This window comes from Emys orbicularis, chromosome 2 (genome assembly GCF_028017835.1).
Source record: "Emys orbicularis isolate rEmyOrb1 chromosome 2, rEmyOrb1.hap1, whole genome shotgun sequence".
NCBI lineage: Eukaryota > Metazoa > Chordata > Testudines > Emydidae > Emys > Emys orbicularis.
In genome coordinates, this window is record NC_088684.1 from 61,823,830 (window position 1) to 61,848,158 (window position 24,329).

General features: G+C 42.4%; 1 protein-coding gene across 2 annotated transcripts in view; it reads left to right on the forward strand.

The window, feature by feature from the left end:
* The window catches only part of PPP1R42 (protein phosphatase 1 regulatory subunit 42), a 57,667-nt gene that overhangs the window by 21,638 nt on the left and 11,700 nt on the right, over positions 1-24,329 (forward strand). Inside the window, exon 7 of one of the 2 annotated variants that reach the window (XM_065399958.1) lies at positions 559-727. In XM_065399958.1, coding sequence (XP_065256030.1) covers positions 559-727 — 169 coding nt within the window. Of the gene's footprint in view, positions 1-558; positions 825-24,329 lie in introns of those variants that run through there. The other variant, XM_065399957.1, reaches the window with a different exon arrangement.

Below are 24,329 nucleotides of genomic sequence, written 5' to 3' on the forward strand. Positions count from 1 at the left end.
AAAAATTAACTTTTTCAATTTTCATTTTTGTGTGCTTCTGCTTTTCTCGATTTCAAGTAGGACTGGAAACATAAATAAATAATTAAAACGATAAAGGCTATTTTCACAGCATTTCCAACCCAACTGGATGCAGGAAGTACTGATATATAAGAAAGCTTGTGAAAGAGACTGTTCTTGCAAGATTTTAAGCCTAGTCATTAAAACTCAGGTGGCTCAAATAGCTTGTAAATAAGCATTTATACATAAATGAACTAATGGAAGTTCTCCAATTGCTTCTTGATAAGCTCTGATATGTAATTTTAGCGACAGGGCTTATTGTGATCGACAATCATGCCATATCAAATTGCTATCTCATAAGATCTCACAAAATAAGGGTCTGATTGTAGGAGGTGCTGAATAGTCTGACCTCCCACTAAGACCATGTCTACACTACCATTTAGTTTATTATTTGTACATAACAAAAATATTAAAACTTGCAAGCCATATAATAACTAGCAAAATGAAGTCATACTTTGACTTGAAATATTACATTAATACTTAATTCTTTGTATCCTGCAGATGACTTTGGAACAGGCCATCCCATTGTTCCTGTTTATTACAATCCTTCTGGAAAAGGAAAACCAAAATTTGTTATTTTATCTGAGCTACATAGGTCTCCACATAACAGAGAAGAACCTCTGCAAAGACCCCAGGAAGGAAGTAATGTTAATGTTAGCAAAAAAATCAGGTATGTTCCCCTAAAAGATCCTGGGTCCAATTCTGCTATGTACACTTGTATGGCTCTCACTGAAGTAGTTGGAACTAAGGGTACGACTACACTATGAAATTAGGTCGAATTTATAGAAGTCGATTTTTAGGAAGCGATTTCATACAGTCGATTGTGTGTGTCCTCGCTAAGCACATTAAGTCAGCGGAGTGCATCCACAGTACCATGGCTAGCGTCGACTTTCGGAGCATTGCACTGTGGGTAGCTATCCCACAGTTCCCGCAGTCTCCGCTGCCCATTGGAATTCTGGGTTGAGCTCCCAATGCCTGATGGGGCAAAAACATTGTCGCGGGTGGTTTTGGGTACATGTCGTCAATCGCCCCTCCCTCCGTGAAAGCAACGGCAGACAATCGTTTCGCACCTTTTTTCCGTGTGGGCGCCATACTGCTTTCAGCAGACGGTGCAGTAGGACTGCTAACTGTCGTCATCGAATGACCACTTCTGCTGCCACTCTGCTCTCCTGCTCTGGCCACAGACGATGCAATAGGTCAGAAAAACTGGTCTTCCAACCACCGCTTCCGCTGCCACTCTGCTCTCCTGGTGGTCTCGCAGGTCCTCTATATGACCATTGTCATTCGCCGCTTCTGCTGCAACTCTGCTCTCCTGCTCTTGTCTCGCCATACCATGGCAAGCGTGCAGCCCACTCAGCTCACCTAACGGACACCGCTGCTGTTGTGTCCTGGCAGCAGACGGTGCAGTAGTCTGCAAAACTGGTCTTCCAACCACCACTTCCACTGCCACTCTGCTCTCCTGCAGACGCCATACCACGGCAAGCATGGAGCCCGCTCAGCTCACCGCAGCAGTTACCTTGGACATTATCTTGCAGTATGTGCAGAACCAGAACCTGCAAAAGCAGGCGAGGAGGCGACAGCAGTGCGATGATGAGAGTGATGAGGACATGGACCCAGACTTCTCTCAAAGTACGGGCCCTGGCAATTTGGACATCCTGGTGGCAATGGGGCAGGCTCATGCCATGGAACGCTGATTCTGGGCCCGGGAAACAAGCACAGACTGGTGGGACCGCATAGTGTTGCAGGTTTGGGATGATTCCTAGTGGCTGCAAAACATTCGCATGCATAAGGACACTTTCATGGAACTTTGTGAGTTGCTTTCCCCTGCCCTAAAGCGCAAGAATACCAAGATGAGAGTAGCCCTCACAGTTCACAAGTGAGTGGCGATAGCCCCCTGGAAGTTTGCAATGTCAGACAGCTACCGGTCAGTCGGGAATCAATTTGGAGTGGGCAAATCTATGGTAGGGGCTGCTGTGATCCAAATAGCCAACGCAATCACTGAGCTGCTGCTATCAAGGGTAGTGACTCTGGGAAATGTGCAGGTCATAGTGGATGGCTTTGCTGCAATGGGATTCCCTAACTGTGGTGGGGCGATAGACGGATAGGGAGAGGAATAGACTGCATATCCCTATCTTGGGACCGGACCACCTTGGCAACCAGTACATAAACCAAAGGGGGTACTTTTCAATGGTGCTGCAAGCACTTGTGGATCACAAGGGACGTTTCACCAACATCAACGTGGGATGGCCAGGAAAGGTAGATGACGCTCGCATCTTCAGGAACTCTTGTCTGTCTGAACAGCTGCAGCAGGGGACTTACTTTCCAGACCAGAAAATAACCGTTGGGGATGCTGAAATGCCTATAGTTATCCTTGGGGACCCAGCCTACCCCTTAATGCCATGGCTCATGATGCCATACACAGGCACCCTGGACAGTAGTCAGGAGCTATTCAACTATAGGCTGAGCAAGTGCAGAATGGTGGGAGAATGTGCATTTGGATGTTTAAAAGCGTGCTGGCGCAGTTTACTGACTCGCTTAGACCTCAGTGAAACCAATATTCCCATTGTTATTATTGCTTGCTGTGTGCTCCACAATATCTGTGAGAGTAAGGGGGAGACGTTTATGGCAGGGTGGGAGGTTGAGGCATATCACCTGGCTGCTGATTACACACAGCCAGACACCAGGGTGGTTAGAAGAACACAGCAGGGCGCGCTGCGCATCAGAGAAGCTTTGAAAACCAGTTTCATGACTGGCCAGGCTACGGTGTGAAAGTTCCGTTTGTTCCTCCTTGATGAAAACTCACCTCCTTGGTTCACTCTACTGCCCTGTAAGCCAACCGCCCTCCCCTCCCCCCTTCGATCACCGCTTGCAGAGGCAAAAAGTCATTGTTGTTTCAAATTCATGCATTCTTTATTAATTCGTCACACAAATAGGGGGATAATAGGGGGCCAAAGTAGCCCAGGAGAGGTGGGGAAGGAGGGAAGCACCGGGTGGGGTGTGAGAGGAGGAGGGGAGGGAAGGACAAGGCCACACTGCACTTTAAAACTTATTGAATGCCAGCTTTCTGTTGTTTGGGCAGTCATCTGGGGTGGAGTGGTTGGGTACCCGGAGTGCCCCCCCCCCGCCCACGTTCTTGGGCGTCTGGGTGAGGAGGCTATGGAACTTGGGGAAGAGGGCGGTTGGTTACACAGGGGCTGCAGCTGCAGTCTGTGCTCCTGCTGCCATTCCTGCAGCTCAACCATACGCCGGAGCATATCAGTTTGATTCTCCGGTAACCTCAGCATTGCATCCTGACTTCTCTCATCATGCTCCCGCCACCTCTCCTCTTGCTCCCGCCACCTGTCCTCTCATGCGTCCCTCCTGTCCTCGCATTCATTTTGTGCTTTCCTGGACTCTGACATTGTCTGCCTCCACGCATTTTGCTGAGCTCTTTCAGTGCGGGAGGACTGCATGAGCTCAGAGAACATTCCATCGCGAGTGCGTTTTTTTCGCCTTCTTATCTGCACTAGCCTCTGGGGCGGAGATGATAGGGGGAGTGTTGAAACATTTGCAGCTGTGGGAGGAAAAAAAAGGGAGAGTTGTATTTAAAAAGACACATTTTTTAGAGAACAATGGGTAGACTCTTTCACGGTGAACCAAGCTGTTAACATTACATAGCACATGTGCTTTCGGTACAAGGTCACATTTTGCCTCTTATTTTGAGGGCCTGCCAGTTTGGTGTGAGAGATCACACACGCAGGGCCGGGCAACAGAATTTGTCTTGCAGGCAGCCATGGTAAGCCACAGTCTTTTGGCTTCTTTAACCTTCATAACCATTCATGTGGGAATGGTTTCAAACAGCAGCGCCCTCATTTCCCATACCAAGCACCCATTGGGTTGGCCATTTAAAAGGAGGGGCTGCGGATTTCGGGTTAACGTGCAGCACAAACCTAACTAAATCCCCCCTCACACCCAATTCTCTGGGATGATCGCTTCACCCCTCCCCCCACCGCGTGGCTAACAGCGGGGACGATTTCTTTTCAGCCACAGGCACGCAGCCCAGCAGGAACAGCCACCTCTGAATGTCCCCTTAATAAAATTCCCCTATTTCAACCAGTGACCATGAATAATATCACTTTCCTGAGGATAAGACAGAGATAAAGAACGGATGTTGCTTGACTGCATTCCAGTAGCTGTACTGGCCGAGAATGCATCCCAAGTCTTCAGGGCAAATTAATCATTAAACACGCTTGCTTTTAAACCATGTATTATATTTACAAAGGTACACTCACCAGAGGTGCCTTCTCCGCCTTCAAGGTCCGGGAGCCCGCCTTGCGAGGGTTAGGAGGGTATTGTCTCCAGGGTGATAAACAGTTCCTGGCTGTCGGGGAGAATGGTTTCTCTGCTTGCCTGCTGTGCGCTACCCTCCTCCTCCTCATCATCATTATCTTTCTCGTCCCCAAAATCCTCATCCCTGTTGCGTGAGACTCCCTCTTTGCAGGAGTCCACGAACAGGGGTGGGGTAGTGGTGGGGGCACCCCCTAGAATTGCATGCAGCTCATCATAGAAGCGGCATGTTTGGGGGTCTGACCTGGAGCAGCTGTTTGCCTCTTTGGTTTTTGGTAGGCTTGGCTGAGCTCCTTAAGTTTCACACGGCACTGCTGTGGGTCCCTGTTGTAGCCTGTGTCCATCATGCCTTTGGAGATTTTTTCCAAATATTTTGGCATTTCGTCTTTTGGAATGCAGTTCTGATAGCACAGATTCATCTCCCCATACAGTGATCAGATCCAGTACCTCCCGTTCGGTCCATGCTGGAGCTCTTTTGCTATTCTGGGACTCCCTGGTCACCTCTGCTGATGAGCTCTGCACGGTCACCTGTGCTGATCAGCTTGCCACACTGGCCAAACAGGAAATGAAATTCAAAAGTTCACGGGGCTTTTCCTGTCTACCTGGCCAGTGCATCTGAGTTGAGAGTACTGTCCAGAGCGGTCACAATGGAGCACTCTGGGATAGCTCCCGGAGGCCAATACCGTCGACTTGCGTCCACACTACCCCAAATTCGACCTGGCGATGTCAATTTCAGCACTAATCCCCTCGTCGGGGAGGAGTACAGAAATCGATTTTAAGAGCCCTTTAAGTCGACAAAAATGGCTTCATTGTGTGGACAGGTGTAGGGTTAAATCGATCTAATGCTGCTAAATTCAACCTAAACTCATAGTGTAGACCAGGGCTAAGTGACTTCCACCAGTTCACTGGTATGACTTTCTTTAAAACATCATCAGCAAACATATTTCTTGAATGGTTCTTATTCCCAAACTGGGTCTCTTTTACAGCCTGCTTCTATTATAGGTTTTCCTTTCTAGTGAGAGAATGGTATGGTAGATCTCAAATCAATGAAGGCTACACTCAGAAAGACCTCAAGACTTCTGGAATGTGCTGCTCAAACAGTTTCACTTTTGTTTCTACTGCCTGTCCCTCCCTTCTCCCATTTATCTCCAGACTTCTTCTCCTTGTCCAGATCTATTCCGCCCCCAACAATCTTCTAGTCATTGAACTTTTTGAAACTTTGCACTTTTAGAGAGAGGTAAGGGATTGACTATGTGTACACAAATTTGCAGAGGGACAATAGGGTTGAGGTCTGTTATTTCTCACCTGTATATATATATTATTTATTTATTTATTTAAAATATTTTTGCTGTTAACAAGCATGTTATCTCTGGAGACACAAATCCACAGTTTGAGAACTGCAAAACTAAGCATCTCTGATGGTATTTTCTAGACCAGAGATTCTCAAACTAGGGGGTCAGGACCCCTCAGGGGGTCGCAAGGTTATTACATGGGGGGGTCACGAGCTGTCAGCTTCCACCCCAAACCCCACTTTGCCTCCAGCATTTATAATGGTGTTAAATATATAAAAAAGTGTTTTTAATTTATAAAGGGGGTCTCTCAGAGGCTTGCTATGTGAAAGGGGTAACCAGTACAAAAGTTTTTGAGAATCACTGTTTTAGACTGAGCACTGAGTGTACTGTGTAGATAGAAAGATTAACCTAAATAATCTATACAGAAGCCCCTGGAACCCTATAAGATTGGATTCCTAATCCATGAACTATTGGAACTCATTTACAAAAATTTTCTTAAACATTTCATTAATATATTGTCTCATACTATAGAATTAGAATTTATAATCCCTATTCCATTATAAGATATCTTTGAGATACATTATATCTTAATTAAAACTATCTTTAGATAGGTTTTTTCCTCAAAAAGCATTTTATCAAAAAAAAATCTGATTTTTTAAATAATTGATTTTTATCCACCCTATCCCAGACCCTTTGGTTCTGGTCTGCAGAGGTAGCTAGCTGAACCCCCAGAGTCTGATTGAGTCTTTCCACTACCCCATCAGACGTGGGTATGCTGGGGTTGTATGAGTTTTGTGGAGCCATAGAATTTCAGAAACCCTATTGGAACACTTTGAATTCAAAATTTCTCCCTTGAGCTGTGTATAATTCAGGACCCAAAATCTGGTGAAGAATTCATTCACGAGACCTCTACTACTGTCACAGCATCTTGGTTCTTTACTGGGTAAACTTCAGACCATTTTGTGAAGTAGTACATAGTTATATTGATTGCCAGACTCTGTTTCAGGCAGGGCCCAAGCACATTGACAGCAGTGTGCTCTTTTGGTGCCCCCACAAGATACTGGACCGATCCCATGACAAAACTCTTTGGCCAGAAATGGAAAGAATGTGCTTGCAACAAAACTGAATGGTGTGGCGTCGACTTGCGTTCTGTGGAGGAATGGACGAGGACAAGCCGGACAAAGGTGACAAGATACTGCTGCACAGGGGTGCTCCCTCTCATAGGGGGACTCTTCTCTGCCACACAAACATCACATTTCTTGTATCAGTTTTCTACATCCTGTCTGCATTTCATCCAATAGAAATTTTCTCTTAGCTTGACTGTGGTTTTTGCAACCTCAAAATGTCCAGCAGTTTTAAAATCATGACATATCAGAACCTTCTTTTTCAATGTATCTGGTGCAACCAGCTAGTACCTGTACCCATTGCCCATTGTTTTTTCCCATCTCCTGTACAATATTCCATCTTCAAACTCCAAGCTTTCTTACTGTGACCAGAAAGCTTTTACTGTGGTCTGTGGAGATACTACATTCCAGTGTGGTTACCTTTGCCAAATGATTTTCCAATCACACACTATCCTGATGTCCATATCCTCTCTTTGGGAATCATTTAACTGCTCAGAAGTCCATTCTTGCAATTCTGCATCCACTGTTCCAATGGATGAACCAGGAACATTTGTACTGCAAATTATAAGAGGAGAGGAGACAGACATCTCTTCCTGAGCACACTCGTTCCCTTGAGCAACAAATTCCTTGTTCTCCTGCTTAGAGCAGAGTTTGCAATTAGCCTCTCAACAAGGCCACCCAGACAAGGGTGTGTATTACCATGCTTGTTCCCAGGTTTGTGTGTAATTCTGAGATCATAACTGACATTTTTCCAACCAGATGGCAAGTTGTCCCTTAGGATTCCTGAATCTAAAGAGTAATTACAGGGATACATGGTCTGTCTTGACCACAGTTTTTCTTCCATACAAATAGTGATGAAAATGTTCTTTAGATTTAAGCACAGTCAGTAGTTCCTTTTGGGTGGTGCTATACATTCTCTCCAGAAAACTTAAACTTTTGCTGTAATAAGCCATCACCCTCTCAAGTCCTTTATGTTCTCGTGTCATTACTGTCCCTCAAACCGTAAGCACTAGCATCTATATCCAATATGAATAGGGGGGTTGAAACATGGATAGGCTGAAACAGGTACAGTCCACTCTGAAAATGTGAAATCACACTCTGCTACTCACTGAAATTGTTTTCCTTTTTCACCCAACTTACACTATGGTTTTGAAATATTGGCAAATCCACAAATAAACCTTTTGTAATAGGAGCCCTACAAAACTTTGCACATCTATGAGTGTCTGGACATTTGACCAGCTTTGTACAGTTTCAATTTTCTTTTTGTCAGTGGAAATTCCCTCCTCACAGATTGTGTTCCCAAGGAAAATTGCCTTTTTTTTTTTTTTTAAACAACTCCTTTATTTGGATTCACACTGACAGCCTTAAGCTTATCACAGACTATTTGTAAATGTATCAATTCCTACTCAAAGATTTTAGTATGCACCAGAGAGAGGCATGCCATGCAGTATGTTCTCCATTACCTTCTTAAATGTGGCTGGTGCATTACACAGGCCAAAAAACCTCACTTTAAATTGCCAGAGACCTTTTTCTTTCTGTGAAAGCACTTTTTTCCCTGTTGTTTGGATCCATTTCCACTTGCCAATACCCACTTTTAAGATCCAGTAGGGAAAACCAGATTGAACCTGCTACAGCATCCAGACTATCATCTATTTATAGTAAAGTGATTTAATTTAGTTTTCTATAGTCCACCTAGAAACTAGTGCTGCCATCTTTTTTCTTAACTGGAATTGTGAGTGAGGCCCAAGGACTAGTTGAAAGCTCAATCATTCCTTCCTTATAGATTTCCATAATGACCTGTAAAGCCTCTTCCCTCTTTGCAACTTGTAAATGGTCTGGTGGCTGTTTAATCCCATAAATATAAATGCACAGAGGCAGCTCTTGAAGAGTGGTAAGGCACCCCTCTTCCTGTAGACCTAAATTGATTTTAAGCCAAAGCTGAGCACAGTTAAATAGCAACCTGTATAGAACTCCACTCCACTGCTGCAGAAGGCACAAGCATCCCAAAGTGACCCAGCATTTTTGAGACCATCTAGGATTTTTTCCTGTGACTAAATTGGTTTCTGAATCCAGTAATTCATTCCTTTTAGCCTTGTTATTTAATAATAGAGGGCTCTAAAAATGGGGAAACTTTACATTAGGTGAATTGAATATTAACAGAATGATGACATTTTTCATTGTAAAACAGTCGTTGTTTGACCCATCTAGTTTATCAGATACTTTTCCAAATGAATATTTCAATTTTTGTACAGTTTGGCTTATAAATTATTTTATGATGCTGTGCTGCTTAGAAGAGTTTCCAAACATAACATAATTAAAAAAACATAATATCAAGTAATTCACAATATCGTCTCTCAAAATTTTTTCATCAAGTAACCTGTCTTTTGAAGCCTTAGACAGTTTAGGATGTGAGGATAAGGAGAGGAGAACAAAGTGGCAATTTTGCTAATTTACAATCTGAAAACAATTGTTCCTTATAAAGACTATCCTTTACATGTTCAGATGGTGGAACACACTTTTTAAAAAGATGAATAAGGCTCCTTTATAGCTTCTCAGCAGCAGTTAGCAATTGAAAATTTTCCATCAGATCCATAGGCTTCTCTCTAAACAGCAGGCTCTTTCCTTAATTAATTAACTTCTAAATTATAAAGTCTTGGTGATATTTCTCAAAAGTGTGAGGAGATTGTTTACCATCAGCCATTCTAACAGAGAACGAGCAATGTGCTGCAGTGGGAATTCTGCAGCTGCAGGCTCCTGCCTCTTGGCTCTCTGCTCTCACAGTTCACTTAATGGCTTTGTTTTTACATCTGTCAATGAACCAGCACATATATTCACTTGAGTATAAAGCTCAATGAAAGGGCAATACGTTGTTTAAAAACAAAGATTAGTGTTGCCCTAAAACAAGGTAGTAAAGTTAATCAGCCAGGGGTTTTATATATTTTCCAACAGCATAATTTGCTTGTGTTCACCTTTTGCACTATACGTCAAGCATGATGCTGATAGCTTAGCCTCTAACATGAGACATGAATGATACAAGAGACAAAAAAATGCTATTTTAACTCATTCCAAATTAGTAGCCATAAAATATTTTATAGAATGTAGGGCCTAATGACTTTTCTTGTTCACAGAATAGATGTTTTTTCTTTAGTTTCTTTAGTCAGTTGATGTTGCAAAGAAAACAATTCTAAGTTAGGTTGGTCCACCACGCTCTGATGGCTCGAGTTACATAGTGACATGGGTATGATACTTAAGACTGTGAGTCTGTCACAAAATACACAAATTCCTTGACTTTCCGGGACCTCCGTGACTTCTGCAGCGGCAGGTACATCTGGCCTGGGGGGGCTTCCTGAGCAGCTCGGGCAGCCCCTGGGCCAGCCAAACCGGCCATTGCTGGGGCAGTCTTGGGCCACTGCGCTTCCCACCCCTCCCAACAGCAGCAGGGGTCTCAGGCTGCTGTGCCCCCCCTCCCCTGCAGCAGCAGGGGCCCAGGCAGCGTGCCGCTGCCCCCCCCCCCCCCGAGCACCCGTGGCACCCCTGGGCTGCTCCCCACCCCGCAGAGCACCCCCAGGCCACCCCTGCCCCAGAGCCCCCAGGGTATATAGTCAGGGGTATATAGTACAAGTCATGGACACATCAGGGGCTGTGAATTTTTGTTTACTGCCTGTGACCTGTCCATAACTTTTACTAAAATTACCTGTGACTAAAACATAGCCTCAGTGATACTATCATCATTTATTCTGAATTCTTGCTATATCACAGACATGTTAGTATATATACAACTATCTTTGTACCAACACCATTAGCTGACTTTATAAATTATGCAGCTATAAGTGCCTGTGTATCTGAGAACAAGATTAAACCTTGGACTGGATTAGGCTTGTTTTCTGTTGTGTTAATATTAGGGCTCATCAGGAATTTTGTGACTCAACTTTTTTTGTAGGAAAATATTGATTCAACAACTTCAAAACTTTTCACAGGAAAGAGTCAGTTTTATTGAAACCTTTGTCAGGAAAGTTTCTTAGGTACAGGATGGAATTTCAAAATGAGAGACATTCCTCCTCCTCAGAATAGCCAACAGGCCAGTCTTTAGGGTACTCAGCTGCTATGTAGTAGACACAGGTTCAAGTCCCTGCTCCTTCTGATTCTGAAATCTCTCTGTCTCTCTGGTTGGAGCTGTTCCACTATGTATAAATAATTACGGTAAATATTAATTGGGTGAGCAAGAGAGACTGACTCTATCTATAGTCCAGTAGATTAAGGATTCATCTGGGATTTGGGAGACTCAAGTTCAAGTCCCTGCTCTGACTCAGGCAGAGCGAGTGCCCGAACCACTGGTCTACTGGCCATTGCAGGGCAATGGTGTGTCTTTCTCTCATTTTTCATGAAAACTTTCAAAAGATCTCAATTTTGTTCCAATGTAGAACAAAAACAGATTTCAAAACCTTGCAAATGTTTTCTGTCCAGCCCTGGTTAATACCAAACAAAGTCTAACTGGTGATTGCAGAACACAGTAATCTTTTCAAACAAAGAAAATGGAATTAAACAGTTCAGCATTCTCATTTAAACACTAATAAACTGTTTAGGATTATTCTCGTTCTTGTTTATAGATTACCTGGACAAGTTTCAGTCAACTGCTTAGAAAACACACCTTTAAGAAGTGTGATCCTAAAATAATTAAGTTCCACTTAAGTACCAATACTTCCCTTCATCAGTAAAGGCACTCTTGAACTGGCTTCATATTTTTTTATTATTATTTGCCAGTAACTACTAGATCATTGAAAAGTGCAGAAAACAGTCTTTTTTTTTTTCACTTGATAAAGCAGTCTGTCATAGTCTGCTGAGCTAATTAAAACCAAGTGACACATGGGAAAACTTCAGAAATTTTCCTTCTTACTAGGAGATGTTTATTTTTTTTAATCATATGGAATGAAGAGTGGAAACAAATATAAATTAATACTTTTATTTTTTGCTCTCGTGCATAAAACTATATATGACTACAAAATGCCTCAGAGATTTTTTTCATTGGGGATAAAAGGGTTTAATTATGCAAATTGTAATCTAAATTTCTTAAAACAAAATTGCTTATTTTCCAAAATACCACTAGTTTACATCATGAAATACAATTCTGTTTTAAAGAACAGATTGCTCTTGAGTTGCAGAAGAAGAAATGGGCATCTTCAAATACCTTCACAGTATTTTATGGGGATAAATAAATGGTAGAAGTCAGATTCTGCTCTCATTTACATAAGTGCAAACCCATTGATTTTGCAGGGTTTGTACTAGAGTAGCTAAAGGCAGAATATGTCGAAAGATTAAACTCTTTATGGAAAAAAATATTTTAAAACAATGTGCAGATGAATTATTAATTAGAAACAAAAGTTTCTATTGGAAATGCTGACTACCTCACTCGTAGTGAGCACTGTTGTAACTGCAGTTCCGGAATAAATATAAAGTTCAACAATAAATGCTTAGCAATAGTATTTAAAGACGAGATTAGACTTGCAGCTACATTATCTATTCCTCTTGTAGGTATTATTTAAAGGCTATTTGTATTGCAGTGACAGATGTGGTAAGGCATATCTACTCAGCTGTACTTTTGAAAGAGTTTCATATGAGCTCATTGAATTTTATTTTATTTTTTTAGACTATGGCATAGTAAGCTTATTTTATGTTTCCATTTGCATTTGGACACATAAAAATTAATTGAATCATCTATAGTAAATATAACTATATTAGTAGGGAAAAAATCCAGCATATCAGTAATCCCCCCCGCCCGTGACAGTGAAGTTCAAAACTATGATTTTGTGACTCTTATACACTTAAAATTGCATCAGTACTTTTAAGTAGAAATTATGTTGGTTATTATAAGAACATATGTTAAAAATGAAAACCAGCTGTCAAGTGGAAATACTCCTTGAATGTAAGCGTTGATAGTGAAATTGTATTTAGTTAGACTGGTTTGCTAACGATAATAAATAGGCATTTTATATGTTAGAATGTGCAGCTTTTAAACAACTTCAGTTTATGAAAATTCCCAATAATTTAGCAAATCACGGTGAAATCCTGGCCCTATTGAAGTCAATATGAAGACGCCGATAGACTTCTGTGGGGGCAGAACTTCATCTTCAGTACTCTACTGGAATAAAATATCAGTATCTGCTTTATTGGTAAATGGAAATTAATACCATTTATTTAAGTGATGTCTCAGGAGCAGTCTATAGGTCTTTGTGATTCATATAAAGAGGGCTGTAATGAACTTCAGTCAGACCATCTATAGCTGATATTTTCAACAATTAGTACTGTAAACAAGCCTTTTATTAATCCAAGTGATGGTGGAGCTCTGGCAGACATGCTCAAAAAAGATGGCATCACTGCCTTACTATATGCACTGCTATAATAATAATTTGGTCTTGCGTAGTTCCTTCCAAATGAGGATCTCAGAGCACTTTACAAATATTATTGAAGTAAGACTTCTCTCTGAAAGCTAGGTCTGCATATCCTCAGTGTGGCATCATTGTCTATTTGTAGCTGTAGGAAGCAGACTCAAAGCTGATTGGATGGCTGATGAGGGACTAGCCCCCACCTTCTGGATACCTCCTCAGTTTTGTTCTGCCTTCTGTTGCTACTGGCTGAGTGGGAGAATCCAGTGCAAGAGAAAGAATTCAAAAATAAATAAGAAAAGAAAAACCTGAAGAGGTGGTTTGTCTCCTGCCTGGAATTACCATAGCAACACTACCCACCCCACCACTCAAGTAACAGGCTAAGAGGATGGCGGAGAAAGGTTCAAAAACAGAAGACCAAGGTTGTATTCATCCTGCTCTGTCTCTCTTCCACAGTGTGCAGAAGGAGAGGTTTGTGTTTCGTTCACTGCAGCTGCCTCATTCATCAGGTTAGAAAGGTTTTGCTTTGGTTGCCTTACTCCAACCCAGGAGCCTGGTTCCCACCAGCAAGGAGTCTCAGGGCCGGATTTAGGGGCAAGCAACCCAGGCAACTGCCTGGGATGCTGGGCTTGGGGGGTATCCGGTTTAGGGTGCTGTTATTGTTGTTAGTGTCATAAAGGAATATAGAATGTTTGAAGTAAAATGTTTCAGGTATTCTGTCTGTGGATTTATTTTTCACTAACCTCCTAGAATGTTCTGGACATTTGTAGAATCTCATGGAACCTTCCAGACTTTCTGAGAACTACATTTTCCTCCAACCTCCTAGAATGTTGTCAGCCATGCTCTTGCGGGTATATAAGGGGCGAGGCGTCACCAGTCAGTCAGTGAGATATAAGAACAAAGTAAAGTGAAGTGAGAGCCCAGCTGCAATATTGTGAACCTTGTTTTATAGCTCCACTGCTCCGGAGCTGCTCCGCACTCCAGCTCCAGGCTCCGCTCCAAAGCCCTGATTTTAAGACATGAAGAGTGTAAGTAGTGACTAATAAAGTACATATTTAGTGAGACGCCAGAGATATCTATCAAACCCCTATCTACTCAACAATATAAAAGAAATACTGTTATTTCTTTTGCCATGCTTAACATGTAATGTTTGATGACTTTCTAAGACTGTGGAACATAAACTTTTGCTATCCCTAAAACTGTCTGCTTTCCCCCGTAGAAAATAAAAGATGCCCCTGAAGAAGCCTTCAGGAGCTTAGTATAGGAAGTGAAAAGCTCAATTGCAATCTAGTTTGCAGCAAGGGGCAAATTTGATGGGAAAATATCTCAAACAGAACAACATAGTGCAGGCTTTAGGCAGTAGCAATCATCCCAGTGCAGAAGAAAATGAGGAGTGAAGCCTAAATGATGGCACTCCTATTAATAAGGAATTAGTAGAGTTACCTAAAGATAAGGAATGGAGGAGAGTGAAGATAAAGAAAAATGTGGTTCACACAAAAAGGAGAGTAATAACAAAGAAAAATCTGGTTTATATGAAAAGGAGAGAAACGATAAAGAAGAATCAGCCTTGCATGATGGCAGATATAGCAGTGAGAAAAATTGCACACCACAAATCAATACATCAGATCCTGCTTTTTATGGCCAGCGATCCTAAAGTCTGCCAATATTGATTGTACAATTTTGAACGGGCCAGGCAAAAGCCAGGATATGATGTTTCCAGTAAATTAGCAGAAATGACACTTCTCAAAGTCACTTTGCAAAAGAGTGCTCGAGAATGGTGAGAAATTGTATCAGTGTTGGCCAGTTTACTCAAAATCAACTTACAAAGTGTTCTGTTTTTGTTGCAAAATATTTAACAAGAATGCCAAATGGTTGCGTGCGCTTTCTGCATACAATTACAGGCATACAGCTGAAGCTCTGAAGCAACATGAAAAGTCACCCGGCCATTTCTGAATAAATACAGAAAACCAGCACATTATTAATGTCGAAACTCTGCATTGGAGGAATGTGCTTGATCATCTGATCTCAATTACCCTCTTCCTTGCAAAGAATAATTTGGCTTTCCAGGGCTCGTTGGATAAGTTGTTCACTGAACATAATGGTAACTTCATCAGTTTGTTAGAGCTCTTCGGGAAATACAATGATGTCGTGTGTGCATATTTACATGGAGTAGTTTGTAAAGAAGCTATGGGCCATTACTGCAGCAAAACAATTCAAAATGAATTGATTGACCTTATGGCCAGGAAGGTGCTTGATAACATATTGACGCAGCTCAGCAAAGCGAAGTATTATACCATAATAATGGACTGCACTCCCGACATTAGGCACAGTGAAAAGATGTAATTTACAGTAAGATTATTTGATGACGAGGATGGGTGTATCCATGTAAAGGAACACCTTATCTGTTTCCAGTACATTGATCGACTCTACTGGAAAAGGCCTAACAAAGCTGTTTATGAATGTTTTGAATGAGAATAAAATAAAGCTTCAGGTCTGCCATGGCCAAGGCTACGACAACAGCACAAACATGAAGGGAAGAAACAGTGGCATCCAGGCAAGGATCCTTGTGCTGAATCCAAGAGCTTTCTTTGTGCCTTGTGGTTTCCATTCCCTCAACCTGGTTGTGTCAGATGCAATGTCATCTTTAGATTCAGTATCTCTCTTTGGAGTACTGCAAAGGATATAAGTTTTCAGCATCAACTATTAAGTGGAAAATCCTCACAGTGTTACAAATCTGACTGCGAAGCCACTAAGCGACACTCACTGGGAGAGCCCCATTGGCAACATAGGGCCAGTAAAGTACCAAGCCCTGATGGAACTGGCGCAGTTGAGTAAAACTGAGACCGGAATGAGACTTTGATGAAAAGCTGCCTTGATTTTGTTGTGGCCTACAGAGACAACAGATTAGAAGATGCCATCATTGCTGCTAAAGAAATGGGAGAAGACTTAGGAGTTGAGCCTGTCTTCAAGGAAACTCATATTCATTGGAAGAAAAGACACTTTGGTTATGAGGGCATAGATGAGTTGATGGAAAGCTTGGAAGAAAAATTCAAGAGTTTTTTTGCTCGCTCGTTAATACTGCTTGAATGTTCATCAAAGAAGAGTTTGGATAAATGAAGCACCACGAAAAGACTTGGGGGGGGGGCATTGTATGACTCTAAGCTCCCAGTGGACAAGAAAACATTCTTGAACAATTGTACGGACCTTCAACGGATGCTGACACATGGAGAATGTTCGGGCATCAATGATAAAGTCTTTATGTGGAAAGACTTTACATTCACATTTTGCAACACGGGAAGCACTCTCCACTCCAAGTTCTCCAATTCATTCATGATGCAGAGCTGAAGGACACTTTTCCTAATGTATGGATAGCTTTGAGGATTCTGCTCATGCTGCCGGTCACAGTCGCGAGTGATGAGTGCAGTTTTTCGAAGCTCAGGCTCATTAAAACATATCTTTGATCGATGATGGCCGACAAGAGACTGACATCGCTTGCTATTTTATCGTTCGAAAATGCCTTTAGAAAGCCTTTGGATCTCTCTGATGCTGTGAGGACAAAGGCGAGAAAAGTGACTTTTTGAACTAAAGGACTAGGGTTAACATTCTAAGGCTGTCACCTATTGTAACACTATTTAATACTGGTCCATCCAATGTGGAACACAGTTCAGTTATTCCTAAAATTAAAAAGTTTCTATAAGCTTAGAGGAAACAAATTTTTAATTTGCTTATATATGGCATGAATAAATACAGATTTACAGATCCTAGCATGCAAATTTATCGTCTTATGACAAGGATAAATCATGCATGCAAATCATGCATCAAAGTCGTGAAATTGGCTACAAATACATTAAAAGTGAGATATTCAAAGGTTTAATAAATGGAGGGAGGGAAGCGCAGAAGATGCTCCTTGCCTGAAGTGCCCTTTGGACTAGGGCCAGCCCTGGGGAGTCTGACAGCTGCGCTGCAAATGTCTTGAAGGATGACAGAAAAATGAAGTTAACCTTTTGGCTGCCACAAGTGGTTACATCAAATGGCAATAGCCCAGCATGGGAAAACCATAAGCAGGACCAGCTGAATCTGCCACAGAGCAAGAAGCGGCTAGTGAAACCATTCTGGGCACTCGTCCTCCCGCAGTGCAGATTTAATCATCCCTCTGCCTCCCTTCCCTCACTGGGCAATTTTGTCTCCTTTCCATAGCCCCAGGGGAAGCCCGGAATTTTGCGCAGAGGAGAAAAGAAGGGAATCCCCCTCTCAGGAAGAAATTCCTTCTTGCGCTAGGGAGCAGCTCTTGGGTTTGGCATGAAAAGTGCCTTTACCTCAGATCCTGCCATCTTTTTGTGTCTACTCCTCACAGTTTGGACTGCAAGATTACAGCAAAAGCAACTGGAAAAAGTCTAAGCCCGAAAAGGGGAGAGACCAGTCTTCCCACAATGCAAATTCCAATACTAGAACCAGTGCCTGACTATGGGCAGTAAACTTCTGACCTAGTGGGAGACTATTAAAATTCAAAAATCAATGGCCTCTCTCCATATTAGACAGACAGGTCCTGGATATGCATCATAGAATTTTCAAAGATACCAAATCATCATTTTTGCCCTTCTTGAATACCCTCAAATCCCCAAAAGATTTGAAAAATGCTAAAGGCCATAGATCAGATTTTTCAAATTGGCATGATAGAGAGAGATCCTGAGGCAGAGATGTTCTCTGGCTACTGCTCAGTCTTGTTTCTGGTACCCAAGAGTTCCAAGGAGGACAGAGTGGTGCTGGACTTAAAACACCTGAACAAGTTCATAAGGGGGGGCAGATTCAGGATGGAGATTTTGAAGTCCATGGTGGCAACAATCTGCCTGGTGGATTATCTTACATCAATCAATTTGAAGGAGACCTATCTTCGTATGCCAGTTCACCAAGTGCGCAGGAAATTTCTGCGATTCAGTCATGGGACCAATCATTTTCAGTACAAAGTGCTGCCTTTTGGACTGTCATCCACACCTTGAGTATTTACAAAAGTCCTTGTTGTTCTGATGGATTTTCTCAGACAGAAAGGGTTACAAGTCTATTCTTTCCTGGATGACTTTCTAGTGAGAGCCTTATCAAAGGAGCGGTCCACTCAAGCAACTAAACATTGCAACAGCAGGGATTTATAGTAAATTTTGGAAAGTGTCATCTTCAACCACTTCAGCACCTATTTCATCTTGGAGTGTTGATAGACACATAGGCCCACACAATATATCTGCCAACCAAAAGATCGGATAAGATGAGATCAGCAATTACTCTTGTGAGGAGGTGCCCAGTGATGTCGATAGACACCCCAATGGGTGTTCTAGGGATGATCGTGTCCTGCATAGGGAGAGTGCCTTGGACAAGAAAACATATGAGGACTCTCCAGTTTCCTTCTGTTCCTTCCCTGCCATTTTCTGATATTTCCATCTTGAAAAGTGAACGTTCCATCATTTGTGTTGAAATTCCTGGATTGGTGGATGAGTCCAGAGAGATTCCCTGAAGGGATGGCCATGGTGAAGCCAGAGAGGTCTGTCATAACAACAGATGCCAGTCTGGAAGGATAGGAAGCATTTTCCAAGAAGTTGTGGGTCCAGAGACATGGTCCTCAGAACAAAAGAAAAGCATAAATTTTCTATGCTCTTAAACAACTGACCTCAGCATTGCAGAATGGTTATATTCTGGTAATTATGGGCAGTACATCTATGATGACATATGTAAGCTATCAGGGAGTACGAGTTCAGGGATCTACAAAAGGAAGCAGCATCATGGATGCAGTGAGTGGAGGCCTATCTACGGTCTGTCAGGGTCTTGTGTATCAATGACAGCAGCAGTGTGAAGGCTGACTGGCTGAGCAGAAGGAAAATCGATCAGGTGAAATGGAGTCTTCACAACTAATGCTTCCAGTTGATCACCAAAAATTTTGAAGTTCCGATCCTGGATCGTTTTGCATTCAAGGGAAACCAGAAGGGTCACCAATACTTCGCAAGCAAAAGGAAGCCAGGAGCCTTAGGCATAGATTCTCTGTCACTCAAGTGGCCAAATGGACTTACTTTATGCTTTTCCCCCAGTACCCATCTGTGATGTTCCCCTGGTGTTATCTGGACCGGTGAGCTGCTAGGTCACTTCAGTCCTCAACTCTGGGAGCCAGCCTTACCCTGCTCTGCTGTGAGAACCCCCACTCCTGGGCTGTTCACTCACAGCATCTAGCATGTAAGCTGCTCCCAGCTACGTGAGTGAGCACTTTTGGCCACCCGCTGCTTGGATTGTGCAACTGAATGACACTAGCTAATAGTTCCAGTCACAGCCACAACCCTAGGAACATCCGTCTTGCAGGGTCCAGTTATGCCCGCTGGACGCTGCAAGCTTATGTGAGTTGGTCAATTTAACAAAGAAATTGACATATACCAGGCTTGTTATCCCAAGGGGAGTCTGACACGCTTCAAACCAAATGCACTGCTTCAGGTAGAATAAACAAACACATTTATTAACTACAAAAGATAGATTTTAAGTGATTATAAGTTAAAGCACAACAAGTCAGATTTGGTCAAATGAAATAAAAGCAAAACGCATTCTAAGCTGATCTTAACACTTTCAGTGCCCTTACAAACTTAGATGCTTCTCACTAGAGGCTGGCAGGTTGCCCTTCAGCCAGGCTCTCCCCTTTGATCAGTGCTTCAATCGCTTGGTGGTGGTGTCTGTAGATGGAGGTGGAAGAGAGAGAGCGAGCATGGCAAATGTCTCTCCCTTTTATCACGTCCTTTCTTCCCTCTTGGCCTTGCCCCCTGACCTTCAGAGTCAGGTGAGCATTACCTCATCGTAGTCCCAAACTGATCAAGGGAAGGGGGGTGACTCACTCGACAGTCCAGCAGATCCTTTGTTGCTGCCTAGGCCAGTGTCCTTTGTTCCTGTGAGGCTGGGCTGGTTTGTCCCATACATGCCCTGCTGAGGTGTGAACTGCCCCCCTGCTCCTGGAGAGTTTTGCCTGGGCTTGTTTTAAGCCATGAGGACACACTTTCAGCCTCATAACTATATACATGAAATTACAACCTATAACATTACTATAACAACAGTGCTCAGTGCATCATGAACATTACGAAGACACCCGACATGACAAACTTTGCATTGGATACCACACAATCATATTATAAGGATGAACATGGGGGTGCAGGGTGTTCCCCCGAGGTACAGAGTGTCACACCTCCCCACTTAGTTTACTGCAAGAGGGTTAGTCACTGACTAGCTCGAAGGCTGTTTGTGTTATAGTTCTCTTGGCACCCAGCTATCAAGGCCATGAGGCCATGTGCCTCAGTTTCCCCATTCACATACAGCAAACCAGGTTTGTTATGGTTTCTCTGCTGTGATCAGCTTTAAATCTGTTTACCGGTATTAACTGAGAACTAGCATTACCATAAGGTTTAATATCAGTAACAAAATTCTTATCCTAAAACTTAGCATTCTTACAAAAAATTTTTATCACAGATAGGTGTTTACAAGGATCTGGTCTAAATTCAAAGTTTGGCATACAGAGAGACATATTTAGCATTAAGTAGCCAAAGTGTTTCATGTTCTGGAGTTTTTACAAGATGGTTTTGGTATCAGGTTGCAGGCTAATACTTTAAAAGTATATGTTTTTGCACTGTCTGCAATTTTGAATATATCTAGAAAATCTTCCATTTTCCACCAAAGGGACATATAGTATTTGACTATCAAAATGACCTTTTTGATCACTATCACTTTGGCAAGAAGAGTGTCAGAACTGGGAACTTTGTCAGTTGATCCATCCTGCTGCATCTTTCACAGAGACCAAGCGGTTTGAAGAATGGGTCCCATCTTTATTCCAGTTGGGCACCAGATTTCACTCAGTATGAGTGATGGTGGTCTCATGGACTGAGAAAGCAATGAAATCTGTAAAGCTGCAGTTTGGGCATAGATACACTTACCAAGTTTTACAAGAAAGATACTCAGCCTTCAGCCAGTGCAGCCTTTGGCAGGCAGGTCCTGCATGCTGTAGTGATTCCTTAGAGTAAGGGAATCCTTTTTCTCTGTGACATTATTTTGTACCCTCCCTCACAGGCACCAACTTTTCAAACTGCCGGGGGATGCTCGACCCCCGGCTCTGCCCCAGTCCCTGCCCCCAACTCCATCACTACTTTCAAGGCCCGCCCCGCCTCTTCCACCCCACCCCCGTCCCACCTTTTCCCACCCCTGCTCCATCCCATCCCCACTTCTTCCTGCCCAGTTCCACCTCCTCCCCTGAGCGTGCCACGTCCCCGCTCCTCCCTCTCCCATCCTCCCTGAATGCCACGAAACAGCTGTTCGTGGTAGGTGGGAGGCGCAGGGAGGGAGGAGGCGGTGCTGATCTGTGGGGCCCGCCGGTGGGCAGGAGGCACTGGGGCGGGGAGAGCTGATGGGGGAGCTCCCTATGCCCTCCCTTGGAATTTTGTCACTGCTGAGAAAATCCCACAATGAGAATCTGTGGACCTATACCTGAGAGAGAATGACAGAATTTGTGGTTGCTTACCTGAAAATGTTCCTTTCTTCAAAGGCATAGGTCCACAGATATAGCCCTCCCTGAAAAAGTGAGATCTGTTTAACGTATGGTTAAAATTCTCGGCAGTAGTTAAATGTTTCTTGTTCATGATCTTCTGATGTTGAGTATTATTTTTGCAAGGTGCTGATGCAGGACAATAGATTCATTATTTGTCTCACAGCCCAGAAGGGCTAGTTTTGGAAGCATCTCAAAACTGAGAGGGTTTCCGGAATTTGGGAGCTCGTCCCTCATCAGCCATCCAATCAGCTTTGATTCTGCCCCCTACAGCTACAGACAGGTGACAACCCCACACTGAGGATCTGTGTGCATATCCCTTTGAAGAAGGGAAAATTTCCAAGTAAGCAACCACAGATTCTCCTATTGTAACACCTCACTCATGTATCTACCCTCTCGCTCTTTTAAGAAAACTGCAGTATCTCATCTGAACAATAGTTTTGTGCCAAGATTGCTGCTAGCCTTGCAAATACATAGACCATTCCATTTTGGATGCTATGCATAGGCAGATTGAATTTAATACTTAATCACTGACTTGAGGCAAATCCTGATCACCTTACTCACATTCCATTGAAGCTAGTGAGTCATGTGAATAAGATGAGGATTTGTCCACAGTTTAAAATAAAATGTTTAATTAAAGAATATAAACAAGAAAAAGATAAAGCAGAAGAATGTACCTTCTCAGAGCTATGCTGAGGAATGATATAATCAAAAGTCCACATGTATTCCATTATTAGACCCAAGGGCTTGGGTCACGGGCAAGTCATCCCCATGCAGAAAGTGAGGATACTGAACAAATATATTTATTGTTTAACTGAAATTCAGTATCAGATCAAACTCAATCAGTGAACATTAATGCTGTTTTTTATGTGTTTGTCACTGTAAATTATTCTGACAGATGTTTCCTCTCTTTTCATACATTCTAGGTCATGTTTGACCCTTCGTATCTTAAAAATAGATATTAAATATCTTTTTAAAACTACATATAAGATCCACTGAGGATTGTGCATAGCTTGAACAATGAAAAAGCTAATTATTGCTTGATTACTTAAATAGGTCACTGAAAGAGCAATGAACATTAAATGAATAATCTATCTTTTTTGTTAATGTAAAAATAATAGCAATTTTCTGTTGGTTAAAATGTTAGTTTTAAGTATGCATAAAGAAATGTGGGTATTGGGGGATGTAATTCAAAGAAAATAAATCACTGAAGTATTTTAAAGATACCTATTACCTCCCAATGGGATACAGCGCTATTAATTTTCCCTGAGTAGAGAAGTTGTTGAAATTCTGATGTTGTAAAATTAAACTGTAAATATCAGTTTCAGCCCACATTTTCTTGCTAGTAGAATCAATATTTTATAGGTTTGCTATTCAGAAGGTGTGCAGAAAGTCCTGTTTTGCCTACGTAATATGTGTTTATATAACTGGGAATAATGGCAATATCTTTAAATGATGTAACTATCAGGAAATGAGTGGTGAAAACCCTAGTGTCTGCCCTTGCACCTATGCAAAATCATCTCTTCTAGCAACCAGCCATTTCCTGGATGCCTAATTCAAGAGTTGGAAGTATTTGGGGTGATCAGTTTTACTTCCACATCCCCTCAGCTATTAGTCACATGCTCCTTGTCAAACTCAATTGCATACCTGCAAATGCCTTTGAATTGTGTTGTCTGTTCTGTGTATTGTGGTTCTTTGTAATCCCCAGTATGAAATAAACTAAACATATGTATGATCACATACAGTTATATAACATGTTTAACATATATAAACATGTTTTCAGTTTATTATCTCCAGCTGGCTCATATAGTACAATACACACAATGCATATCCTAGAACATTTTTTGTGGATAATTGATAATGAGGTTATATTGATTATGCATCCAAAGCATGACCTTTGCAGTCACACTTTCATTTAATGTTAATGAATAGAATTAACTGAAAGAAAACATGGTTAATGTAGATTTAAGATTGCCTGGTGGTATCTCATACCTTTCCAGAATGTTGAGTTCAGCAAGACTCAAACCTCTGAAAACCAGTTGAGGTACACAGCAAAGCAACCTTAACTCAGGCCCCCTGGAGCTGGCAATAGCCACTGGGAATTATCTACATGCACTCCACCTGGATTCATTGTGTTAGGTGCAGTTGTATTGAATGGTGGAAGAAATAGTTGGAGCAGCTTGGCAAAGCTGTGATTGTGATATGAGGAAATGTGAGCAGTCCTGCCCCTCTCAGGAGGGGTGGGTCTGAGCCCTTCTCTCAATCCCATGTCCTCCTGCCACCCCCAGAGTGTGTGATCAGAGGAGAGAGATGCATGTGTACTGTGACAGATACAATATGCCTCATTTCAGTCAGGAGTTCTTAGGATGTGTCAGTAGCAGTCCACAGGGATTGTCAGCAGCTGGGTGGGATGTAAGAGTGATCTGTAGGTTTAATGATGGCTAAGTGAAAGTAAACTGTTAAGTGGAATCCTGAGTGAAAGGTGAAGGGGTTGGTAAAAGGGTTGTAAAATTTATCAAGTGTGGTGGTGTTTCTGTAGGCTGAAATTTCGAGTGCAGGGCAGGTAAAAGTAGCTCCTGTTCTGTACTGTTCACCTAAGCAC